Source organism: Mauremys reevesii, linkage group 5 (assembly GCF_016161935.1).
Source record: "Mauremys reevesii isolate NIE-2019 linkage group 5, ASM1616193v1, whole genome shotgun sequence".
Taxonomy (NCBI): domain Eukaryota; kingdom Metazoa; phylum Chordata; order Testudines; family Geoemydidae; genus Mauremys; species Mauremys reevesii.
This window is the reverse complement of record NC_052627.1, coordinates 140,567,873-140,584,087: the sequence shown is the minus strand read 5'-3', so window position 1 is coordinate 140,584,087 and position 16,215 is coordinate 140,567,873. Positions and strand designations below refer to the sequence as shown.

The 16,215-nt window shown below is 51.6% G+C and overlaps 2 protein-coding genes across 7 annotated transcripts in view; one reads left to right on the top strand and one right to left on the bottom strand.

The window, feature by feature from the left end:
* Positions 1-9,453, bottom strand: part of SEMA4F (ssemaphorin 4F) — a 292,420-nt gene extending 282,967 nt beyond the window's left edge. Inside the window, exons 1-2 of one of the 2 annotated variants that reach the window (XM_039539850.1) lie at positions 9,322-9,453; positions 8,045-8,131 (exon numbers count right to left, since the gene is read on the bottom strand). The gene's annotated coding sequence lies outside the window, so the exon portion shown is untranslated. Of the gene's footprint in view, positions 1-8,044; positions 8,247-9,321 lie in introns of those variants that run through there. The other variant, XM_039539849.1, reaches the window with a different exon arrangement.
* The window catches only part of LOC120405918 (meiosis 1 associated protein), a 78,287-nt gene that overhangs the window by 48,000 nt on the left and 14,072 nt on the right, over positions 1-16,215 (top strand). For all 5 annotated transcript variants that reach the window (XM_039539853.1, XM_039539857.1, XM_039539856.1 and 2 more), the window contains 2 exons: positions 8,200-8,350; positions 10,987-11,128. In XM_039539853.1, the coding sequence (XP_039395787.1) occupies positions 8,200-8,350; positions 10,987-11,128 (293 nt within the window). The remainder of the gene's footprint in view (positions 1-8,199; positions 8,351-10,986; positions 11,129-16,215) is intronic.

Genomic DNA, 16,215 nt, shown 5'->3' with positions numbered 1-16,215 from the left:
GCCGCGTGCACAGTTGTCGGAAACTTCTTCCCTTAGTAGCTCCCTGGAGCGGCGCCCTCATGGCGCTCAATATATGACCCAGCCAACCCGACCCCCTTTCAGTTCCTTCTTACCATCCGTGGTGGTGTTGGAACTGCATTAGCTTGCTTACCTTCAAGTCTTCCCTTAGCCATTCTTAGTTCTTTAAAAATTTTATTTATTTTCTTGTTTTAGTTATTGTTAGTAGTATAGATGGTGAGTGGATCATTTTCCCCTCACCTCGGGCTCCAGGGCATGCCTCAGGCCCAAGGATTTAAAACTTGCGATCTATACAAGAAACCTATGCCCATCAGTGACCCTCACGACTCGTGCTTGAGGTGTCTAGGGGAGGTGCACCAGTCCAAGCACTGCAAGATCTGCAAGGCTTTCAGGCCTAGGACTAGGAAGGAACATGACTTCTGTTTGAAATAACTACTAATGGGAGTCGCACTCTGTCCTGAAGCACCCAGCCGCCAAGCCCTGGGCCCAAGCTCAGTGTGGAGCACCCTGGCGTCGGTCCGCGAACTAGTACCGAGAAAGAACTCTGGTGCTAGAGACCTTCAGTACCAAAGATACCCGGCACTGCAGCACCGTGCAGCACCCCAGCACCAGTCAACATCCCCAGTGCCCCTTAAGCACCATAAGGTGGCCGACAGAGGGCGCTTTCCTCAGAGAGCAAGACCATCCGGGGAGATGCCCCAGAGGAGGGACTTAACTTCCAAACAGCAAGACCCCATGCTGTCGACTCCGGCGATCCAGTCGGCACCATTGAGTCTGGCATCCAGTGACTCTCCAGCGGAGCTCGACTTGGTGGAGGAGTTGGAAGCCACCACTACCCCATATACTTTCGAGGCAAACCAGCAATGCTGAGGCCATCTTCCTCCCCAGACCGGCACCATTCACGGTCTACTTCACGCCCGGCATCAGTCCCGGTACATGACAGTAAGACGCAGGGAGCACATCGCTCGGGATCTCTGGCACCGGGGAGTCAGCACCAGTCACAATTGCCCTTCATCACCTGGCACCGTGATACGGCACTGGAACATAGGAGCCGCTCCCCAGCACCGGTCTAAATCACGGGAAAGCTGGCACTGTTCATCTACACGGTTGTCACGGCACCGATCTCTGACTTCCTCCTCTCGGCACCGACCGCCAGTGCAGGGATCCTCAGGACTGCTGTGGTCGTCGCCCTCGTACTCTGAGGACGGCTCCTACTACTCACAGCATAGTAGGCACAGGTTGGACAAGCGCGGGAGACACGCTCCTTCATCCTGGCAACCTCAATGGCCACCTAACATAAGAACATAAGAACGGCCGTACCGGGTCAGACCAAAGGTCCATCTAGCCCAGTATCTATCTACCGACAGTGGCCAATGCCAGGTGCCCCAGAGGGAGTGAACCTAACAGGCAATGATCAAGCGATCTCTCTCCTGCCATCCATCTCCATCCTCTGATGAACAGAGGCTAGGGACACCATTCTTACCCATCCTAGCTAATAGCCATTTATGGACTTAGCCACCATGAATTCATCCAGTTCCCTTTTAAACATTGTTATAGTCCTAGCCTTCACAACCTCCTCAGGTAAGGAGTTCCACAAGTTGACTGTGCGCTGCGTGAAGAAGAACTTCCTTTTATTTGTTTTAAACCTGCTGCCTATTAATTTCATTTGGTGACCCCTAGTTCTTGTATTATGGGAATAAGTAAATAACTTTTCCTTATCCACTTTCTCAATATCACTCATGATTTTATATACCTCTATCATATCCCCCCTTAGTCTTCTCTTTTCCAAGCTGAAGAGTCCTAGCCTCTTTAATCTTTCCTCGTATGGGACCCTCTCCAAACCCCTAATCATTTTAGTTGCCCTTTTCTGAACCTTTTCTAGTGCTAGAATATCTTTTTGGAGGTGAGGAGACCACATCTGTACACAGTATTCGAGATGTGGGCGTACCATGGATTTATATAAGGACAATAATATATTCTCAGTCTTATTCTCTATCCCCTTTTTAATGATTCCTAACATCCTGTTTGCTTTTTTGACCGCCTCTGCACACTGCCTGGACATCTTCAGAGCTATCCACGATGACTCCAAGATCTTTTTCCTGACTCGTTGTAGCTAAATTAGCCCCCATCATATTGTATGTATAGTTGGAGTTATTTTTGCCAATGTGCATTACTTTACATTTATCCACATGAAATTTCATTTGCCATTTTGTTGCCCAATCACTTAGTTTTGTGAGATCTTTTTGAAGTTCTTCACAATCTGCTTTGGTCTTAACTATCTTGAGTAGTTTAGTATCATCTGCAAACTTTGCCACCTCACTGTTTACCCCTTTCTCCAGATCATTTATGAATAAATTGAATAGGATTGGTCCTAGGACTGACCCTTGGGGAACACCACTAGTTACCCCTCTCCATTCTGCTGCACAATGGCCCTTCTGGACCCCCTGGGCTTACCATCAGGCCCAGGGCACCCCTTCCAGGGTTTCTAGATCGGTTGCACCGGGGCATCACCAGGCACGGTCACTGGTGGACAGAACCATCCGTCCTAGCACAGAGGCGGCTCTATCCAGACCACCCCCGCATACTACAGAGAGCACATCAGAACCGGCACCAGATCCATCCACATCCAAGGTCCCATCAGACCACATTGAACCACCTGGCACATGGTGGGCCATGATGACTGTGTACCTCCACTGGGCTCTTCATCTTCACCTGATGAAGAGGTGGCCAGAGTGTCAACTTCAGGTCCTCTGCCCATCAATCACAGGGCCCACCAGGACCTACTCTGCCGCATTGCCTGTAATATGGGCCTACAGTTGGAGGAAGTCATTGAGCCAGAGAACCCGGTGGTGGACATTCTTACGTCAGAGGGTCATTCCAGAGTGGTGTTGCCAGTAATTAAGACTATTGGCAACAATTATAGTGCTTTGTGGCAGACTCCAGCCTCCATTCCACTGACCGCCAGGGATATGGAAAAAAAATACTTTGTTCCCTCTTAGGGTTATGAATTTTTGTTCTCCCATCCACACCCTTGCTCCCTTGTGGTCTCTACAGTGAATGAGAAGGAGCAGCAGGGACAACAAGCACCAGCTCCTAAGGCCAAAGAGGCCAAATGGATGTACCTCTTTGGCAGGAAAATTTATGCCGCAGGGTCTCTACAGCTGAGAATAGCTAATCAGCAAGCTATCCTCAGCAGGTATTATTTTAACTCATGGGACTCCATGTCAAAATATATGGAGTTACTGCCCACTGAGTCAAAGGCTGAGTTCTCAGCTCTGGTTGAGGAGGGGAAGGCAGTTGCCAGGACATCCCTGCAGGCCTCACTTGACTCAGCTGACTCTGCGGCATATACCATCACCTCGGGGATGGTTATGAGGAGAACAGCTTGGCTCCAAGCATCCGGGCTTCCCCCGAAGCTCAGCAGACCCTGCAGGACCTTCCCTTTGATGGAGGGGGCTGTTTTCGGATCAGACAGATTCAAGGCTTCACAGCCTTAAGAATTCCAGGGCAATGATGAAATCTCTGGGGATGCACACACCTGCTACCCAGAGAAAGCCTCAGCCTGTGCAACAGCAGAGGCAATACCAACCCCACCTGAGGCAGGATACTTACTGCCAGAGGGGCAGGAATTCCAGGCATTGGCCTTCCAACCCTCCCTCAGGCCAAGGGCAGAGCCCGACCAAGCCATCATTGGGACGCAAGCAAGAGTTTTGAAGGGACACCCAAGGACGGTGTACCAGCCATGATTACAGATCCTTCCCCCCATTTTTTGAACCATCTATCCCACTTCTACCATGCATGGTCCCATATAACATCAGACTGCTGGGCTCTTCGCACAGTAGAAGTGGGATATACTCTCCAATTCTGCTCCTCTCCACCCTCCCATCCCCCTTCCCTGTCCCTCTTCAGGGACCCCTCTCACGAGCAACTCCTTATCCAGGAGGTGCAGGCGCTCCTTACCACAGGAGCGGTGGAGGAGGTTCCTCAGAAGCTAAGGGGCAAGGGATTCTATTCCTGCTATTTCCTAATTCCCAAGGCAAAGTGGGGTCTCAGAACCATCTTAGACCTGCGAGGACTCAATCAGTTCATGGTAAAGTTCAAGTTCCGCATGGTCTCCCTGAGCACAATTATCCTTCCCTGCATCTGGGGACTAGTACGCTGCCCTCGACATGAAAGATGCATACTTCCCCATAGCCATCTGGCCGCCCCACAGACGCTTCCTGAGGTTCATTGTCAACCGCATACATTATCAGTTCACAGTGCTCCCATTCGGGTTATCAACAGCCCCCAGGTCTTCACCAAGTGTATGTCAGTCGTCGCAGCCTTTCTCTGGAAGAGACAGATGCAAGTGTACTCCTACTTAGACGATTGGCTCCTGTGAGGGTGCTCCAGGGAGCAGGTGGAGTTCCACGTCCAGTTAGTCAGAGAGACCTTCCAGAGCCTGGGTCTCCTCCTCAGTGTAGACAAATCGACGCCGTCACTCACCCAGTGACTAGAATTCATTGGGGCTGTACTGGACTCAGTTCAGGCAAGAGCCATCCTGCCACAACCCAGATTCCAAACACTGTCACACGTCATCCAGATGCTCAGACAATACCCCACCACCATCGCAAGGACATCCCCACCTCTTGGGACACATGGCAGCATGCACCTATGTGGTGAGGCATGCCAGGATGAGGCTCAGACCATTCCAGGCGTGGCTCACTACAGCTTATCACCTGGGTTGGAACAGTCTAGACTCGGTAGTAACAGTACTGTCACGAGTCCTAGGCACCCTAGGATGTTGGTTGGACCCTTGCATGGTCTGTGAAGGAGTCCCCCATTCATCACCCCTCAACCATCCATCACCTTAGTAATGGATGTGTCAGACCTCGGTTGGGGGGCACACCTAGGACACTTATAGACTCAGGGCATGTGGTCGCAGTCTGAGATCCTGCTCCACATCAATATAAAGGAGCTCAGAGCGGTAAGACTAGCCTGCCAGACCTTCCATACAATATTGCAAGGTCACTGTGTGGCGGTGCTGACCGACAACACCACTGCCATGTTTTACATAAACAAGCAAGGAGGAGCCCGCCCTGCCCCTCTCTGTCAGGAGGCTCTTCACCTGTGGGAGTTTTGTGTAGCCCACTCCATTCATCTGGAGCGTCCTATCTCCTGGGAGCATGCAATGAGCTTGCAGACCACTTCAGCAGGTCGTTCTGCAGTCACAAGTGGTCTATCCAGATGGACATCATCCACTCCATCTTCCAAAGGTGGGGGTTTCCCCAGGTAGACCTATTTGCCACCAGGAGCAACAGGAAGTGTCCAACGTTTTGCTCCTTCCAAACACACAGTCTGGGATCAATCTCAGATGCGTTCATGATGCACCTCATGGCCTGGAAACTTCATGGTTAAATGAAGGGCGCTCCAGTGCATGGAATCGGTGATGGAGGTGCTCCTTGGTAGCAGGGCCACCTACCTGGCCAAATGGAAATGGTTTTCATGCTGGTGTAATCTCAATTGAGTATCTCCACTCCAGGCATCTATACCATTCATCCTGGACTACCTCCTACACCTGAAGCAGCAAGGCCTGGCTGGATCGTCTATCAAGGTGCACCTTGCTGCCATCTCAGCATTCTGCTCCGGAGAGTGGGGGCATTCAGTCTTCACCAATCCTATGACAGGCCTTTTCCTTAAGGGCCTGGAACACTTATTCCCTCAGTCTTGCCCATCGGTACTGACGTGGGACCTCAGTCTGGTCCTAGCTAGGCTTATGGGAGCCCCATTCAAGCTGCTCACTACATGTTCCCTTCTGTATCTCTCGTGGAAGGTAGCCTTTCTGGTTGCCATCACATCGGCCAGGAGGGTATTGGAGCTAAAAGCATTAACCTCTGACCCCCACTACACAGTCTTCCACAAGGACAAGGTACAACTCAGGCCACACCCAGTTTTTCTCCCCAAGGTGATATCCCAATTCCACCACAGCCAGGACATTTTTCTACCCCAAGCCAAATGCTAATGCACAGGAGCAGAGGTTCCACTCATTAGATGTGTGGAGGGCATTAGCGTTCTACATTGAGCACACAAAGCCTTTCAGGAAGTCAAATCAGCTGTTTGTAGTGGTGGGGGACTGGATGAAGGAACTTCTGGTCTCCTCACAGCGCATCTCTTCCTGGATTACAGACTGTATCCGTACCTGCTATGACCTCGCCAAGGTTCCAGCCCCAGCTATAACAGCCAGCTCGACAAGGGCTCAGGCCTCTTCCACCGCTTTCCTGGCCCAGGTGCCCATCCAAGAGATCTGCAGAGCAGCTGCCTGGTCCTCGGTGCATACCTTTGCCACCCACTATGCCATCACACAGCATGTTAGAGACGATGCAGCTCTCGGTAGAGCAGTGCTCCAGTCAGTTATTCCTTAACTCCGAACCCACCCCCGTGGGAGAGCTTGGGAATCACCTGATTGGAATCGACGTGAACAATCACTTGAAGAAAAGATGGTTACTTGCCTTCTTATAACTGTTGTTCTTCAAGATGTGTTGTTCATGTCCATTCCAAACCCACCCTCCTTCCCCTCTGTCAGAGCAGCTGGCAAGAAGGAACCGAAGGGGAGTCGGATTGGCAGGGTCATATATTGAGTGTCATGAGGGTGCCACTCCAGAGGGCTCCAAAGCCGACCCAAAGGGAGCTGCTAAGGGAAGACGTTTCCGACAGCCATGCATGTGGTGCGTACACACCTAATTGGAATGGACGTGAACAACACCTCTCAAAGATCAACAGTTACAGGAAGGTGAGTGTGAGTGTGTGTGTGAGAGATCATTAGAAGATTGGAAATCTGTATTCTTCCTAAATGCAGCAGAACTGGGTGCTTTTCCCCAGGTAGTTATTAACTATATGGTCACACCTGCATTGCCACTGGAATCTCTGAGCAGATGGCCCGGTACCCTCCTCCTGTCAATGCCTGTGTGATACAGGGCCATTTTTTAAATTCACAGCATCTTTTTGCCATAGCAGCAGGAGCACACTTCTATCCTCCACGGGCATTGCAAAGACAGCTCTTATCTGACCGGGTCCAAACCAGAGACAAAGTATATGGCACGCTCTCTTGCACATTTCCTTTAGAATGGATGTTTCAGAAGTTTATTTTTGCCCTTTCATTTAGGAGGGCACTGTCCTCCAAAGCTGTATTTACAGGCAGGAGCTGGCACTTATTCTGATTGTTTGTGAAAAATGGATTTTGCTCCTTTGCTCATTTTGAATCTCACACTTAATACACTGCCTTGTTGGAGCTAAGGCCTGGTCTACACTAGAAAATTAGGTCATCTTAACTATGTCGAAACCAAACTAATCCCCAGTGTAGACAGTGCTAGATAGATGCAAGAATTCTAGCTATCACCTCTTGGTGGCACAGCTGTGCCACCATAGCTTTTCAAGTGTCAGCAAGCCCTAAGAAGGGAACCAAAGCCAAGAGTTTCCTCACCTCTGCATAGTGTGAGGTTAGTTGCATCCCCAGAAGAGAAAAGATAAGCAAGATCCCTTTGGACGGGGAGCAGATGTCACCCTAGTGATGGGATTTCACAGAGATTAAGTAGCTATCACTCTTCAGAGCTGAAGGGGGAAAACAACAAACAGAAGACCCTAAGGGAAAGAGTGGGCTGAGACCCCATTATGAAGCTAGGACACTGCCTCAGCTTCACTTTCCTACAGCTGTTCAGAGGATTTCCTTTCTTTTTAGCTAGAGCTTCCCCTGTCCTGTCACCAACAACCATTTTATTAATATCTCAAGCAGGACAAGGTCTCGCTCTTTGTTTCCTCCTTCTATGTGAATGACTTATGAAGAGAGACTGACTAGAGAGGTGACACTGCTTAGTGGTCTGCTCCTGGGTTGAGGAGCCAAGTGCTCCTGAGTTCTAATCTGCGCTCTGCAGCTGGCACACTGTGCCTGTTATTGAGCTGACTCAGCAATCCATCCATTTTCAGGAAATCATTTCTGCACATGCCTAAAAATGTCTTCTCTGTTTAAAATGGGGGTAATTATTTTACCTACCTTGTGAGGGAGCGGGGATCGTTCATTAGCTAGACAGTGTTGTCCTTGTGTCCCATACTTCGGTTTCATTGTTCCCTGTGTAGTTGCCTGTCAGTAAACAATATTATGTTATTAGTTGTTATATTTCCAGTCATCTTTGCCAAATCTCTTTGTAGCATGTGTGAAATGTGATATTCAGGAGAGACTGCTTAGCCCAGCTCTGCTTCCCGGGGCAGCTGATGTCACAGTGAGAACAGATGATGTCAACACACCATACCAGATGGCAGCCTCTCCAGCTACAACACTGTATAAACTCAGAGTCATAAAGTACGTAACGCACAAGCCCTTTCTGCAAGAGGTGCAGAGTTTGTTTAAACAACGAGGAGTCCTTGTTTTTGCTGATACAGACTTAACACGGCTACCACTCTGAAACCTCCCACAGATTAAGTGAATGGAACAATCATCTCCCTGGGATGCAAGATGCAACCAGCCGCACAGCATGACACCATCCACAGCAGTATCAGGATGCTTCTGCACTGTCACTGGGTGGTGTTGTAAAAACCAAAGTGTTCATTGCACCACAAGACATGCCAGGTAGCACATAGCCCAGCTTCCAGAACAATAGAAATCCCAAGCACAGCCACAATCCAGCAGTAGTTAAAGCCCAGAGAGATGAGGCTGTCCAAGCCCCTACCTGCACTCCCCACAGATCCTGCCTCCCAGTGCCACACTCAGGCATGCCCCCTCACCTCCTTCTCCCTGCTGTCTTCCCCATCCTTGCCCAAGTGAGGGGTTTGTATTTTAAAGTCCCCAGACTCCTCCCCTCTCCTAGCAGGCTTTGCCATGAAGGGAGACAGCCAGGCCCTCCCTTCCCCCACTCTGACAGGAGCCCCACATGGCTCGCTCCTACTGTGCCCCATGCCCTGAATCCAGCCCTCAGGTAAGAGGTAATACTGCCCGAGATCTACTCCCATTCCCTGACACCTGGTGGTACTTTGTGGTACTGAGGAAAGGGGAGCTCTGAGCACATCATAAATAGGGAGTAGGAGTGTAGATTACTATTGAGCTCTGATTTGTTCTTCAGAGGCCTTTTCCTCACTCCCCAGTAACAGCTTGTCCTGTCGCACTGGCATGGGAAAACTGAATCTCAGGAGACAAGCGGGGAGACAAACCCACAGAAGGAAAGAGATGCAAGAAACAACAGGAGGATGGGCTATTTGTACAAAGTAATGTCGCCAGATGGCCCATCTCTGGCTTCTCCCTCCCTCTCCAGAGTTCAACTCACGCTGTTCATTTACCTGCATTGAAAAGACGGAGTCACGTTATGAGCAATCTTGTCACGCACTCTTAGGTTACGGACTGAACAGGCTGAAGCCAAATGCTTTTTGAGAGCCAGAGCTCCCCCTAGTGACTGGAACTTAGCAAATGACGATGCCGTGACATCATTCTGCAAAGGAAAAATTAGCAATTAGCATAGTAGGACACCAGACAAGCAGATACTTGAGGCAGTTATTCCACCACCAGGTACAATAGCAGGAAAAACTCCCAGCTGTAAATGTAGTACAGATACTTTGTCAGGCTTGCCAGGGCGGAATCATGGCCCCCAGCTCCTGTTGCGAATGAGTTAGTAGCTGGTCCCACATACAGTTTGGTCCTGTACAGTCCAGTGCCTGTGTGACATGGTGATGGGAAAGCTACAAATATCTGAATAAGGCAGTGCTATTTTTCTCACACCTCCAAGTCAAATGTACACTTCTCCTTCCCATCAGTAATAATAATTAATAATGATAATAGAGACAGGTTCTTTTCTGGGGCTTGTGCATAGAAGGGATTTTATTTAATTAATGAACAGCTTTGTATGAATGATTTTACAATCCCTCCCAGTCACCTTTGTATAAATTTGTGATTATACCAAAGATTCATTAAAAAAATACTTAAAACATGTATACAACTGTACATGTTCAAAGCACTTACACATATTGACTAAACATCCCTTTCCAACCGCCCATGAGGCTACAGAGGGAACACTTCAGACACCACTAAAAAGCAGCAACCTCTGGGGTGAGATACAGCAGCTGTTTAACAGCACACAACATCAGAGTTTAGGATGGAAAGTGAAGGAGAATCATGATCCAGTTGAAATTGTTTAGGAAAGAATGTCATTGCCTGAGCTGGGATGTGACTGGGACACATGAGTGGTTAGTATTTATAGCTCATACAAAAGAGGGCACTATCAGTCACATAGTATCAGAGGGGTAGCCGTGTTAGTCTGGATCTGTAAAAGCAGCAAAGAGTCCTGTGGCACCTTATAGACTAACCGACATTTGGGAGCATGAGCTTTCGTGGTTGAATACCCACTTCGTCGGATGCATTCACCCATGAAAGCTCATGCTCCCAAACGTCTGTTAGTCTATAAGGTGCCACAAGACTCTTTGCTGCTTTTATCAGTCACATAGTGTGGGGTACTCGATTCTGTGCTGACCAGACAGAATAGCAAACCCTGCCTTTGTGCAGCAGCTCAGCTTTACTCCGAGCTCTCCTAGCAAAGTAGTGAGCAGACCGAGCAGGATGGCAGGATCACGGCAGATGGTGGTATGGCTGCTGGTACCAAGGGCTGAGGGTTGGATTCCCCCACCCACCCCCCAGCAGTGTGTATTTAGGGCACTGGGTATGGGTTGGGTCCCCTCCAGGAAGGTGAGTGTTTAGGTCACTGGCACCGGGTGTGGGTTGGATACCCCCACCTCCAGTGAATGTTTAGGCCATTGGCATCAGGTATGGGTTGGATTCTCCGCTCCCCCCCCCCACACACACCAGTGTGTCTTTAGGGCACTGGCACCAGGCGTGGGTGGGATCCCAGACCCTGCACCACCACCACACCCCAGGAGTAAGTGTTTAACAGTCAGTTTCTTTTGCTATGAGTTGAGCACAGATAGTCTTCACCAGGTTGCCCTTTGTTTTTGCAGGGCTCTGAAGGCTGAAGGGGTTTGTGAGTCAGCGCTGTTTGGGCTTCCCTTCATCATTAAACCTACGAGTTGTTGGCAGCTGGATTGGGATGAGCTGGAGATGAACCAGCACAACTTCCATGCTCTATGTCACAGCTTGCTGGTGAGTGCAAGCAAGCTGCGGTCTGCATGGGATCTGTGACTGGGGCAAAGGCAGGCATCAGTCTGGGGGGAAAGAGTCCAGCCTGCTCCAGGAGAGCTGTCCCAAGGACCTGCAGCTTCTGTGTTTAGTCCACAGCTGTGCCTGTGAGTTCTTCCAGCAGATGCACTGGAGCTATTCTACAGCAGATGGCCAGAGATAGAGGGCTCTTCAGCCTAGCAGACACGGGTATCACAAGTACCAATGGCTGGAAGCTGAAGATGACAAATCCAGACTTGAAATAAGACACACATTTTTAACAAGGTGTAATTTAAGAAAGGGGGGAAAAGTGATCCAGGCACCTATTATTGTGACCTCAATAGTATGCAAGGTTTTAGAACAAATTTTGAAGGAAAGAATATTTAAAGACATGAAGGTAAATGGAAAATAGGATGAAATGCAGCTAGATCATGCCAGACTAACCTGATATCTTTCTTTGATAAGATAAAAGCTGTAGATCTAATCTATCTGAACTTCAGAAAACCATTTGATACAGTGCCACATGAGAAAATATTAGTTAAGGTAGAGAAGATGGTAACAAGTACAGGAATTGTAAGGTGGGCAAGAAGCTGGCGGAAAGGGAAATGACCACAGGCTGGAGGGACATTACTAGTGGAGTTCAAGGACTGGACTTGGGACCGAAGCTGATGTAATATTTTCATTAATGAGATTGGTACAATAGGCAGGAGTGTACTAATGAACCATAGAAATGTAGGGCTGGAAGGGACCTACAGAAGTCATCAAATCCAGCCCACTGTACAGAGATAGGACCGAGTAACCCTAGACCAGCGTTTCTCAAATGCAGATACCGTGGCCACATGTGGCCACCAGGAACTTTTCTTGTGGCCACAGCCTCCTGGGTGGTGATTGTGGGGGTGGAGGGACAAAGTAGCGACACCTCCCCATCCCTGTTGCTCCTGGATGCACCGGCTTGGTGTTGGTTGCTGAGGCCACCAGCAGGGGTTGGGCCCTGCCCCCCTCTGGAGACATCTGGGGCACAACACTGGAGGAGCAGGCAGCAGGTGAGTTCCCCACCTTACCATGGGTGGTGGGGCTCAAGCTTTGGGCTTCTGGGGTGGCAGGACAGAAGGCTCTGTCCACAGGACTTCAAGCTCCAGCCCTTCGCTGCCTCCCCTAGCCCCCCACTATCCCCTCCCATCGCCCCTGGCCCCCGCTACCTCCCCCGACACCCCCATCCAGGGCTTAATTTGTCCCCAGGATTTCCTGGGCTGGGTAAGTCTGCTGTGAAAAAAGTGATACCTGTTAACATCACTTTTCATAGATTCATAGATTTTAAGGCCAGAAGGTACCATTGTGGTCATCTAGGCTGATCTCCTGTATAACTCAGGCCATAGACCTTCCTCAAAATAATTCCTAGAGCAAATCTTTTAGAAAAACATCCAATCTTGATGGAAAAGATGGGGGAGAATCCACCACAATCCTTGGTAAATTGTTCCAGTAGTTAATTACTCTCACCATTAAAAATTTACACCTTAGTTCCAGTCTGAATTTGTCTAGCTTCAACTTGCAGCCATTGAATCGTGTCATACCTTTGTCTTCTAGGTTTAAGAGCCCATTATTATATATTTGTTCCCCATGTAGGTACTTGTAGACTGTGATCAAGTCATCCCTTAACCTGCTCTTTGTTAAGCTAAATAGATTGAGCTCCTTGAGTCTATCACTACAAAGCATGTTTTCTAATCCTTTCATCATTCTTGTGGTTCTTCTCTGAACCTTCTCTCATTTATCAACATCCTTCTTCAATTGTGGACACCAGAACTGGAAAACAATATTACATCAGTGGTTGCATCAGTGCCATATACTGAGGTAAAATAACCTCTGTACTCCTACTCACGATTCCGCTGTTTATGCATCCCATATTGAATAGTACTGGACCCAGGACTGACCCCTGTGGGAACAAGACGGTTACTCACCTGTAGTAACTGTTGTTCTTCGAGATGTGTTGCTCCTATCCATTCCAGTTAGGTGTGCGCGCCGCGCGTGCACGGCATCTCGGAACTTTTTACCCTAGCAACCCCGGCGGGCCGGCTGGCGCCCCCTGGAGTGGCGCCGCTATGGCGCCCATTATATACCTCAGCGGGCCCGTCCGCTCCTCAGTTCCTTCTTGCCGGCTACTCCGACAGTGGGGAAGGAGGGCGGGTCTGGAATGGATAGGAGCAACACATCTCGAAGAACAACAGTTACTACAGGTGAGTAACCGTCTTTTCTTCTTCGAGTGATTGCTCCTATGCATTCCAGTTAGGTGATTCCCAAGCCTTACCTAGGCGGTGGGGTCGGAGTGAGACGTGGCGGAGTATAATACCGCGGAGCCGAAGGCTGCGTCGTCTCGAGACTGTTGCACCAACGCGTAGTGGGAGGCGAAGGTGTGGACCGAAGACCAGGTGGCCGCTCGACAGATGTCCTGGAGTGGAACATTGGCCAGGAAGGCGGCCGATGAGGCGTGCGCCCTTGTCGAGTGAGCGGTGAGGCGGCATGGCGGCACGCGAGCAAGCTCGTAGCAGGTCCAAATGCACGCAGTGACCCAGGAGGAAATTCTCTGGGAGGAGACCGGCTCACCCTTCATGCGGTCGGCGACGGCCACAAACAGCTGGGTCGAACGCCTGAAAGGCTTCGTCCGCTCGATGTAAAAGGCAAGCGCCCTGCGGACGTCCAGGGTGTGAAGCTGTTGTTCCCGAGGCGAGGCATGCGGCTTCGGGAAGAAGACCGGGAGGAAGATCTCCTGGTTGAGGTGGAAGGCCGATACCACCTTGGGGAGGAAGGCCGGATGCGGTCGAAGCTGTACCTTGTCTGCATGGAAGACGGTGTAAGGTGGACCCACCGTTAGTGCGCGAAGCTCAGAGACTCGTCTCGCGGATGTAATGGCGACGAGGAAAGCTGTCTTCCAGGAGAGGTAGAGCAGGGAGCACGTGGCCAAGGGCTCGAAGGGGGGACCCATCAGCTTGGCCAGGACGAGGTTCAAATCCCAGGTCGGGGCAGGACGCCGCACCGGCGGGTACAAGCGGTCCAGGCCTTTAAGGAAGCGGGAAACCATCTGGTTGGAGAAGATGGACTGACCTTCCAGCGATGGACGAAAGGCGGACACTGCTGCCAGGTGAACCTTCAATGAGGAGACTGCAAGACCCTGCTCCTTAAGGTACCAAAGGTAGTCGAGGATGGTAGGTACCGGAACTACGAATGGATTCAGACTTCGCTGATCGCACCAAAGCGCGAACCTCTTCCATTTCGCAAGGTAAGTGGAGCGAGTGGAAGGCTTTCGACTTTCAAGCAGGACTTGCTGAACTGCCGCTGAACAGTCCCTCTCCGCGTGGGTCAACCACTCAGGTACCAAGCTGTAAGATGGAGGGACTGCAGGTTCGGATGGCGGAGTCTGCCGAAGTCCTGGGTGATGAGGTCCGGCCACGACGGGAGGGGGATGGGATCCCGAACGGAGAGCTCGAGCAGCCGGGTGTACCAGTGCTGCCTCGGCCAGGCCGGCGCTATGAGTATGACGTGGGCTCTGTCCCTCCGAAGCTTCAGGAGCACTCGGTGCACGAGCGGAAATGGAGGGAAGGCGTAGAGGAGGCGATCCGTCCAGGGGTAGAGGAAGGCGTCGGAGAGGGAGCCTGGCGAGCGACCCTGGAATGAACAAAACCGGTGGCACTTCCTGTTCTCCCTGGAGGCGAATAGGTCTATCTGGGGAAACCCCCACCTCTGGAAAATTGTGTGGACGACATCTGGACGGAGGGACCACTCGTGGGAGAGGAACGACCTGCTGAGACAGTCGGCCAGCGTGTTTCTCCCGGAAGAAAAAAGAGGGCGGCGAGGCGGAGGGGTGGGTCACGAGAAGTAAGTCCCACAGGAGCCTCCCTGCAGAGGGGGGGAGGGGAGGCTCCTGCTTTGCCACTTGTTCACATTGCTGTTGCCGTTGTATTGTCCGTACACACCACACCACCTTGCATGTGGGCCAAGGGGGGCAGGCTAGAAAGATCGGCGCCAGCTGCGGATCATTGATATGCAGGCACAGCTCCTGAGGAGGCTGGGCGGGTTGGGAGATCGCCCAGCCCCCAAGATCGCCGAGCCCGCCCCCCCCGGCGGACGGGCGGCGGAGGGCGGACGACGACGGTGCACACACGCACCCGGCACCACCACCACGGTCCACGATCGGAGGGAGGGGAGGACCCGCCTGGAGACCACCACCACCATATCCGGCCGTACACGGGGCGCGGACCACCGACGCAGCGCCAGGAAGGCGGGGGCGGAGAGCCTCACGCGCCAATGCGCACATACACATGCCCGCCGGAGGCCCCAGAGGGCCCGGAGGAGGCGGAGGCGCACCGTCGTCGTCGGAAGGTGAAGGTGACGATGTCCATGTGAAGCGCCACCATCGCCTGGGCGTGGTGGAGAGAGGCCGCCTGGCTATGGTGGAGTCGAGGACCGCTCCGATGAACTCCACGCTTCGAGAAGGAATCAAAGTGGACTCTCGGCGTTGATGAGAGGCCCGACCGAGCCGCCGAGAGGACCGGACCGATCTCCGCCATCTGGCCAGCCAGTCGAGATTGATTGCACACCAGCCAGTCGCGCGGGCTGCGGGCGGCGGATCTCTGGACGCGCGGCGGAGGGCGACGCGACCCGAACCAGCGGTGGGGTGCAAACCTCGTGCGTGGTGATGAAAGGCAGCACAGCAAAAAACTGGTAGTGGAGGTAGTACAAATCGGAGGTAATGCCGACGAGGAAGTGAGATGGGATAGGCGGCGACATGGTCTCCCGGATCCAGAGAGTCGAGATGGTACCAGGTCCCGGATCCAGAGAGGGAATGATGAGTCCCACGTTGACCATGCACGCTTGTGCTTGCTTGAGCAGGAGCCCGCCTTCCGCTCAAAGATCCAGGATAGGACCCGAATCCGCTTTGGGGATAGGGGGGCAAAGGTTGCCCGGCCTGAATCCCGCCTGTCGCTTGGCCCTAAGAGGACTTGCTCGTGAGAGGGGTCTCTGAAGAGGGACAGGGAGGGTGGGTGGGAAGGCGGGGGCAAAACAAATTGAAGGCGGTATCC